Raw genomic sequence first — 9,468 nt, 5'->3', positions numbered from 1 at the left:
AGCTCTTCAAGTCAATCAAAATAGAGAACCCAGCAGAGAAGACTACTTCCAAGAGTGGTCCCTCCACTGCAACCCAGAGTCAGAAGCCTCAGCCACCACTGTCAAATGTGTTGCCATCTGTAATCAAGTTTGGAAATACTCCTCCAAAGCCAGCGCCAGCTCCACCTGCTCAGGTTGCTATAGAGCAGACCCTGATTTCCAGTCACTTGAATGCTCTGCAAGCTCCACCCCTGAGAGGTGAAGACATCAGCACACACTCCAACCAAGTCTTCTCCTTGGAACACATTCGCCCCACAGAACTACACTTCACCCTTTCGGACCTTACCTCAGCCAGTCCTTCCCCAAGTCTAGTGCCAGACTCCTCACAGGAGCTAGTAATTGACAGTGACATCGAGTCTGGGTCCTCTCAGCCAACTGATTCACAGGCACTGGAGTCCACAGATACTCAAGTTCAAGCACAAGAGAAGGTTTGTACATGTGACCGCAATCAAATCCCACACCATAATGGTTTTGAGATTATTCAGCAGTGACTGATTTACTTCACTGGGGGGAGATACTGCCACACATTTAGCTAATGTAAGAATCCAATAAAGCACAGAACAACACAATTATTGGGATAAAAGTGGCATCCTCATTATTTTTGCTGTCTATCTTGTAGTCTCCTGCCCATTGACTAAATAAAGAAATGTATTTAGATGAAGAAATATTAGAAACTTTAATCTTTTAGTTATTCAGGGGAAACCCACTCAGAGATACTTTTGCAAGAGTGCCCTGATCACAGTCACACAGTTGCACATTCCCCATCTGGAAGCTGCTCCGTACAGCCACAGTCAATTTGGGTTAAGCGCCTCACTGAAGAGCACCTCTGAGGTGGTAATGACAGAGGGGCAAGCTCTGGCTCTCTGCTTTCCCTACCCAAAATTAATACTGCTGTTGCTGGGGTTGAACCAGTGGTTCTTCAAACAAACAAACTTGCTTCTGTTATTACAGTCTTTGCTCAAAAAGAAAATTATAGGGGATATTACTAATCTATCCATCCATCCAATTTCTACTGCTTATCCTGTTAAGGGTTGGGGGGGGGTGGAGCCTGTCCCAATGGCGGGGTACACCCTGGATGGGTCGCCAGTCCATCGCAGGGCCAACACATATAGAATATAGACAGACAACCATTCGCTCTCACAGCCACAGTCAATTTATAGTATCTGATTAGCCTAGTCCCCCTCTTGGATGTCTTTCAATTGTTGGGGGGGGCTGGAGTACCAGGAGAGAACCCATGCAGGCATAGGGAGAACATGCAAATTCAACACAGAAAGACCCTGTACTCAAGACGGGGCTCAAACCTGGAACCTTCTTGCTGTGAGGCAACAGTGCTAACCACCGTGCCGCCCAGGGATATTACTAAAGGGAATATCCATCCATCCATCCATTTATTTTCTACCACTTGACCTGTTAAGGGTCGGGTCGCGGGGGGACTGGAGCCTATCCCAGTTAACTATGGGTGAGAGGCAGGGTACGCCCTGGACGGGTCGCCAGTCCATCGCTGGGTCAACACATATAGACAGACAATCATCAAATGGAATATAATTATAAAAGTGTTGTTGTTGTTTTTTTTGTTTTTTTATTTATCTGTGCTGAGCTACCAGAGGAGAGGTGGATTAGGTCTTCAATGATGGAGAAGAAACCCAAATTTGTCAACTTTGATAAATATATTTCTTTTTTGTGTTCAAGATACTAACCAGGTAATTATGGATATGGAGCACGTACTGCCAATGTTAGCTGAAAACTAGTTTGTTCAATAGTCTTTGAGACAGCAGTAATTGTGGGGTACAAGTTTTAACTGAAGTAACAGAAAATAGGAACAGTCCTGGAGCCCAATATGATTGATCCACCCTTTTGAAGGGTTTGTGAAGCTGGAGCAACTTCCTGTCGTCATGGTTGGAATGCGATTGTGATGTATCCAAAACCAGGGCAAACTATTGGTTTTTCTGTTTTTCCTATGAGCTCATTCAAGATTTCTTTAATTTTTCTGTGCAACCGCACACATTTATGTATTTTTTTCCCCTTACACAAGTGTATGCCATCTACAACAAAATTGTAGAAATAGTCACCCATATATTTTGTCCACCAGGTGGAAAGTGGCAGTGTTTTGTCTGGAGATGAGATCGCTGAGATTGCGGTTTTGGATGCTGAAGCCATTTCACCCTCAGTGAGCAGCAGTGCAACAGTCAGCAGTCAGGGCTCAGGAAAGACACGCAAGCCACCAAAAATCCTGCAGATCAGCCCGCCAACCCTGCTGGTCACCACTTCGGACTTCTCACCTGGGAACCTCTGCAGTCCCTCCCTACCTACAGCCTCTCTGACACCAGCAATGCTACAGGTGAGAACTATGCTATGTCCTCATTAAGTTGTCGCTAACATCGGTAGAATCATGTTACACAACTAACAATATAGCACTAACTGGTAACAGTTTCCATGGAAAATGCATTGTGTATTGGCTAATACTGCCAGTGAAACCTGAGGTGTGATCAGGTGTGCTTAAGTCTGGACCGAATCTCACATTGTACGAAATAGACCAACGCTCGCTGTTACTTCTCATCAATCACAAGTTTTAGCTGTATTTGACTCCGCTAACTAATTGATGACAAACCTCAACTGCACACATGCCACTACAACCACTGCTCTGCTCTCTGAAGAGCTGCAGCATGCAACAATATTTCACTGCTTACACAGCAGTCAATAAAAAGGGACCTTTCACCACTCCTATTAGCTAAAATGGCGGAAATAACAAGACTTTAATACAAAAGTCATGTCAAGATCACAAATCTAATCTAATGTCTTGTTTAGTGGATAGCCTTGCGAATATAAGCAAAGCCTGGACAACAAATGCTATAATTAATTGCCTCCCCGTTGTGGCTGGAGGAAGCTGTTGAAACAGGCACAATGTATATGGATCACTTTGTGACTGTTGATGCCATTAAAAGTATCACTATTCTTAAATGCAATGTAACTGTCAGAGTCTGCATATTCCCTCTGATTTAGTGGCTAAAGTTGGTATGGGAGTTTTTTTGCTTATCCAGAATATAATAATGAACATGTCAAATAGCCAAAGTGAGATTGGAGGGATGGAGTGAGTGATTTGGTGTCCCAGTCAAGCCAACACTCTCTTGCTTTACTTTTAATTCTCTGACTGGGAACATTGGTATTGAAAATGTTTTCCAAAGTAAAACTAGTGTATTATGGCACTGCGCCAGGTGACGACGATGCTGTGGCACACTGAGTAATGAGGCGTTTTTGTAATAGCACATCATACCGAAAAATTGGCTGAGACTTGCTTGAAAAGATATCCATATTTATAGTTGTAGTTTGCTGAAATGCCCAGAGAATTTTTGAAAGGACCTTTCATATTGTTTTATATATATAAATTTTAAAAATGAGAATGTTATGTGTGTTATTGACTCAGTTTCAGTCTTTATTAAGCAAATAATAAACATTTACAGTATTGTATGCTGTACTGCATTGACTGAACTAAAATGTGAAGGGTATATACACTCTTAAATGCATATTTGCCTGAGATGAACTTGAAGAATATTGTAAAAAAAAAAAAAAGCACAACTTTTTTCTCATTAAAATCCATCCTGAATGTAATTTGCAGAGAAAGGATTGTTTCAGTTGTATTTGTTTGAGATCTGCTGTTTTAATGTCAGCTGCTGGCTGCAAGAATTTTGGTCAATAACTGCAAAGGTTTGCCTTGCCTGCATCTTGGCACCTTAAGAGTGGAGAAGACAGTTTTTGTCACCAAAAATTGATTAAATCTGACTCTCTGGGATCTTTAAAAAGGTAGCCTGATTGAAAATACATGTTTGTAAGGAGGCTTGTAATTCAGATTGCCTTTGTTTGCGTGATTGTGTAGTTACCCAGTTTAAGTGTCATGCATCTGGGCTTTACACTGACGTTTACAGAAAATCCATATTTTACTAGTGGTAATATACATCAATGTTTTAATGTTACATTAATACGTTTGGCTCTTTGGTGATTAAATCAATACAGATCGATGCATTGTCCCACCCTTCGTATCAACTCAAGACAAAACCACTCTGTAGTATGATTAGAATCCCCATGCTCTTCTCACACTTGCCTCAGTCCTTACATGATGGACAAAGTCTCTGAGCTGTGAGGTCATGAATTAGATTTCATGATTGTGATGGTACAGACCAGTAATCGATGGGTTTCTTGATGTTTCTATATTACATAGCTCCTCCAAACAGTGGGCTAATCAGAAAAAATGATGAAACGATCCTTTCTGAGGCTCATGCATCAGTCCCTGTAAAGTACATGGTGCATTGAAACTGTTTGAATGAACCTTAGAGACAATATTTGGTTTGTTTAGCTTGTTGGCTGAAATAGGTGAGATGAAACATGTACATGTCATCTTCTCAGACACCGACCCTGTTGCTGACACCCAGTCCTCTACTGTCCAACATCCACTTCTGGAGTACTCTCAGTCCAGTGGCTCCTCTCAGCCCAGCCACACGACGTCAGGGAGCTCACTTATTCCAAGTTAGTATTGAGAGAACTTCCCTTCCTCCCTCTCTCTCTGTCATCTACTGTCATGTCGTCTGTCTTTTCAAAATGCCCACTAAATTCTGCTCTGTTCCAGTTCCCGTCAGTTCTCCCCCCACAATTCCAGATCCCGGTGTACAGTCTGGATGGGACCAACACACCTGGCCCCATTTCCCCAGACCTTCAGAAGACGTAGGTGCTCTCAAGTCCACTTCAGTCCCACTACAGTCAAATGATGAGACATGTTTATAGTTTGATGGAAGATTCTTACAAGCTCATGGAATAATTTTTTGTGGTTGTTCCGGATCCTCAGTCACAAGAAAGAGGGAGGAATTTCCATGGCAGCCATTGGTGCATGTGGATTGGACCCGTGGGGTGGCAAATATCTCAATCGTTCCTTTAGTAAAATTTCCCTCTGATTTTGTGTCACATTTATCATGCCAAAAAGACTTCCCTCCCGTCGGCAATGACTGTGTCTTTTCTCGAACTCTGATTCTCATTGAAATGGCTTTAACCTAATACTCTTACCTTTGATGCAAAGCTTAACCTCACCTCCTCTGTTTTCTGCTTGGAAACAGTGGCTACATGTTGTCATATCCAAAAGGACTCCCACCTTAACTGTCTTATCGTGACACCTGACCAAACCCCAAGCTCAACTTTGTGTCACGTCTGGATGTAATCATTTTTAGAGTAAATGGCCCAGAGAGCTTTTTTATTCAAGCCAGTCATCTTGCAGGTGTGAAGCCATAAACTCACTCAACTATGATGTTGCCTTTTCTAACTTGTTTGCTTTTCAGGTCAGTTACCTCAAGGAAGGGTTTCACACAGGTATTCGCGGATATATGGCGATCGATCTTAGCACTCTCATACATGTGTAGGTGGCGCTGGCTGAGGTGAACTTGAGCTTCTGATACCAGACCAGCTTTGATTGGGTCAAGGTGGTACCACCTGGCCCAAAGGCTGGAACCAGAACTGGCTAACCTGGCATGTATCAGAACTGTTAACAATAAATCGTGCATTTATGTTATCTGTACCCAAAAACTAAGAGTACCAAGGACCCTCAGGTTTACAGATGGTTGATTGCTGGTCTATTTCTTAGGTGGGTGTAGAGAATTGCCGGTGTCTGCTGGCAACAACTTCTGGACAATATAGTCTATCACAAACCCTCCTGGAGAACTGCTATTTTGTCAGTTTTACTCTTGGAGATGGAACATGTTAGCTAGTCAGTTAAGGAAGTCCAACTACTAGATAAAGTAATCGACAGCTGTCTCATTTAACGCTTCACTAAATTCGTGAATGAGCGCATTTGCTACTTATTTCAGTCTGAACTACAGCCAGACAGAGATCTTTGTCTGTACGATATTCAGCTGTCAGAAAACTAGAAGCCTCCTTGTCTCACTCCTTGCAGTTACCTTATGCCCAATCAATCTCCAAGTCTTAGCATCTAGCTTAAACCTTTGCCTAGCCTTAGCCATCTAATACCCATTAACCCTTTATGCTGAGGAGCTTGTACACACCTTCCTTCCCCTTAAACCTGTCCGGACGATCAGCTATGAAAAGTTTCTACCTGCTTTGTAAATAATTTTGAAGCCATAAGTCCGAGACACAGACTCAAGTACAAGAGTCGTAGACTTTCTGTGCTAAACATGGAAATAGTACATTGCACTTGTTTACATGATACTTGGATGGAACTTGGCACAGTGTTTGTGAAGCCAAGTGTCCATTTCTGAAGCAGGGATGGATGACCAGCAAACCCTCTACAGGGAAGTTTTGACTCCACTAACACATGAAGCCATAAATGGTGCCTTACCATAGCTAAGCTCCACTCCAGGGCCTGTATTCACAAAATATTCTATCTCACCACCAAAGCCTTTTACCCATGAAATTGGTGTGGGTTCTTGAACTGATAAAGATTTTCTGAATTTTGGTTCTCACTAATTTTGAGCTGAGTCTTTGCATCATCGATGTAGGGTCTTGCACAATACACAAAAGTCTCACACTTCGCAGAGCTGTCTCTACACATCCCAGCCAGGTTGTAGCTGTTGTGTAAAAAATAAAATAAAGAGAAAAAAAAGTAGAAAAGTTTTAATATTCAGTGGCAGACGATTCATTCATTTTCCTGGCTCACGTGTAAGTTACATAGTGCTACTAAGTGTTGTGTTTTTTTGGGGGGGGGGGGGGCTGTACACCTCACGTGGTTATGTGTGCTCATCAGTCAGGTGTAACACTGTGGGATGGCGAGGAAGGGCAAGTGAGACATAATCATGATTTGCAAGAAACATCATGTATTTTGGGGTTGGCGCTGTAAACCCAATTTTGGAGCTCAGAACAAATTAATTGTGGGTAAGAATGCTCGCAGCGGTTCAAATTAAGGTTTGTGAATGGGCACTAGACCTGTTAGCTTTTGGAAGGGAAGGCCTACAAAAGTTCCCCTATTTGACACTTAAACCTCCTAGCTAAGTTTTTCCTTATGAAGCTTATTCAGAAAGCCACTGAAAGAACATTTACCATGGAACTGAGAAAAATCTCAAAGAGAAAGGGGCGGGGTTGGTTTGGTTACGAGGGATGATGTCACAATATAGGAACAGGCTTACTTGATATGCCCACAGTGATTAGTTGATACACTGATACATTTGAGCACGTGCAAATTTGCTGTAAGTTTGTGTTATTAACAAGAAAAAGGAATTTAAACTCTACATGAATCCCTCTAGTTATATGAATATATCATTCTTGTTTACGGTGCCAATCATTCACAACCACAAAGGCAATAAAGCCATGAGTGGTTGATCGTGTTGGCACAATACTTCACACGTCCACCATGTTAATTTATTTATACAAGGACTAGTATTTATTGAACCACATAATAATCTGATGCAAAGGTTGTATTTTCCAAGTAAAGAAAGCACAGTATTTTTATTAGTGGTAGGGGAAGCGTCCCTGAATGACTTAATCACATTAGTGCTATAGAAAGAGGTGTCATGATGCCTTTTCAAATAAAGATTTTGAAAGCCCCAAGACTGGTTGCCTCTTTGTGCAGCTGTCAGCAGCCTTTTATTCCTGATCTAGATACACAGCTGATCAGATGGAACGCTTCGCCTTCCCAACAAAAAAGAAAATGGCACAAGCACAGCTTTTTTCCTTCAAGCACATCATTAAAAACCTTTGAAACTGGACTAAAATTGTGATTAAGACTATCTTTTAAAAGCTCACTACCACCAAATGCTTCTTTATGTTAATGTGATTAGGGGATCGCCTGCAGCAGCCATGTTGGGAATTTGAGTATTAGTCTTTGTGATATAGCAATCCTTTTCACAACCCATAACGTTTCAGATTGAGATGGTTTAGCACTAAAAAGCATTATAAACATACTTTGATGAAAAAGTTAGGAGTCCTAAAATTATCAGTTGTTTTAAGTTTCTCCTAAATAAACTGGTTGAGTTTACTCCTGAAATGCTTTGTGAATATGGGCCTAGATGTGGAGCGATGCTCCAGAGTGATGTACAAGAGTGTTTCTGTCCAACCTTTGACCAAACCAGAGCTCCAGATGTTTGGAGGGAAACCTCCTTGGGATGTTTGGTGTACTCGCATGCAAGTACACTGTGACTGGTAAATGTGCTTCAGTTGTCTTTGGGATGCATTTAATGTAGATGGACAGCAACATGCATGTAAATGGAGCCAGGCCATGTTTCTTTCCATCTTGCTCAGAAATGTTTGACAGCATATCTCTGAACGTATCTGATTCTCTGATGTCGTGTTTTATCTGTGCATGTGTTTCCTCAAGTTCATTTCCTCTTTTGTGTTTTTGAGGTGGCTGCCTCATATTTGTGAATCAAAGCCTTATAGGTAGAGCTCTCCATCCATGTTTTCTATGTCCAGTTTTTTTGATATTGCATTGATAAGTAAATGCAGATGATGTGATTGAACATTGGCACTTAGAAACTTTGGGGTTTGTGTAGTAATGGATTCTGTTGCCTTTCTAGAACTGAAGTTTCCTCTTTTGTGACGTGTTGAATTTTGCTTCTTTAGAAATGTATATTTTCCTAAAGGAATGCACTTTGTATTTTATAAAGCTAAAGAGATTTCAAATAAATGTTTTACAATATATATCAAACGATTCATGAATTGTAATCAGGCAATACTGAATCCTAAATTGAACTGACAGTCGCCTCCTTTGTATTTTTTCAGACAATGATTGAAATTATGAAGAATGACCCTAATAACATGTTATGTATTAGCATATTTACTCCTTTGCTGCCTCTTTTGTTGACTTTCCCGGTACAGTCTTGTTTTTGAAGAAATGACTGCCATGCTCTGCTTTACAATGTTTACAAACTCCTTGTCTTAATTGGCGCATCCACCCCTAATGATGTTGATGGAAGTATTTGTAAGTCATTGGTGAGAATAAAAGATCTCTGCCGAACCGCTTCTTTCATTCTGCTCCATTCCACCAGCAAGAAACCACACCTGGTGCATTTCACTCATTAGTGATGCAGTGAGTTGCGAAGGTTTTAAGAGGAGCAGACACCAGCAGTACAATTACGAAGCAGACTAGAATCATCGGAATGTCTTTAACAGATATGCAGGACTTGATGAAGGCAAGCGTTGATCAACAGGGTTAAATAATGGGTCCATGATGTAGCTTGTTCTGGCTGTGTTTCCTTCCCGTCACCTTCAGAGGATTCTCACGAGGCTCCTGGCTTTGGCTTCTCTTTCATCTCTGTGTCTTCAGACACATCTGAGAATAGTCAACAGTTCAACGCTCAAACACACATATCAGACAAGTCAGTCAACACTCAGGAACACACATTTGGTGTTCGCCTGTTCAGAATCAAACTTTTGTGACCAAGTTACAAACAAGCATGGACGTGGAGTGTCAACGTCATCTACATGCACTTCTTCATGCTAGTC

The 9,468-nt window shown here is 41.5% G+C and overlaps 2 protein-coding genes across 3 annotated transcripts in view; one reads left to right on the top strand and one right to left on the bottom strand.

Moving 5' to 3' along the window:
* Nucleotides 1-9,032, top strand: part of elk4 (ETS transcription factor ELK4) — a 25,124-nt gene extending 16,092 nt beyond the window's left edge. Inside the window, exons 3-6 of one of the 2 annotated variants that reach the window (XM_086198386.1) lie at nt 1-467; nt 2,129-2,377; nt 4,438-4,557; nt 4,658-9,032. The exon at nt 1-467 is cut by the window's left edge and continues 292 nt beyond it. In XM_086198386.1, coding sequence (XP_086054512.1) covers nt 1-467; nt 2,129-2,377; nt 4,438-4,557; nt 4,658-4,756 — 935 coding nt within the window. In that variant the 3' untranslated portion in view covers nt 4,757-9,032. The remainder of the gene's footprint in view (nt 468-2,128; nt 2,378-4,437; nt 4,558-4,657) is intronic. The other variant, XM_086198387.1, reaches the window with a different exon arrangement.
* The window catches only part of slc60a1a (solute carrier family 60 member 1a), an 11,445-nt gene continuing 9,496 nt past the window's right edge, over nt 7,520-9,468 (bottom strand). The window contains exon 10 of the mRNA XM_086198385.1: nt 7,520-9,295. Within this exon, the coding sequence (XP_086054511.1) occupies nt 9,243-9,295 (53 nt within the window). The 3' untranslated portion in view covers nt 7,520-9,242. The remainder of the gene's footprint in view (nt 9,296-9,468) is intronic.

The sequence above is a fragment of the Aulostomus chinensis genome, chromosome 3 (genome assembly GCF_037954235.1).
Source record: "Aulostomus chinensis isolate RoL2024-O1b breed Wild chromosome 3, RoL_Achi_v1.0, whole genome shotgun sequence".
Taxonomy (NCBI): domain Eukaryota; kingdom Metazoa; phylum Chordata; class Actinopteri; order Syngnathiformes; family Aulostomidae; genus Aulostomus; species Aulostomus chinensis.
Note: the sequence above shows the minus strand (reverse complement) of the source record. Positions and strands in the feature narration are given on the sequence as shown.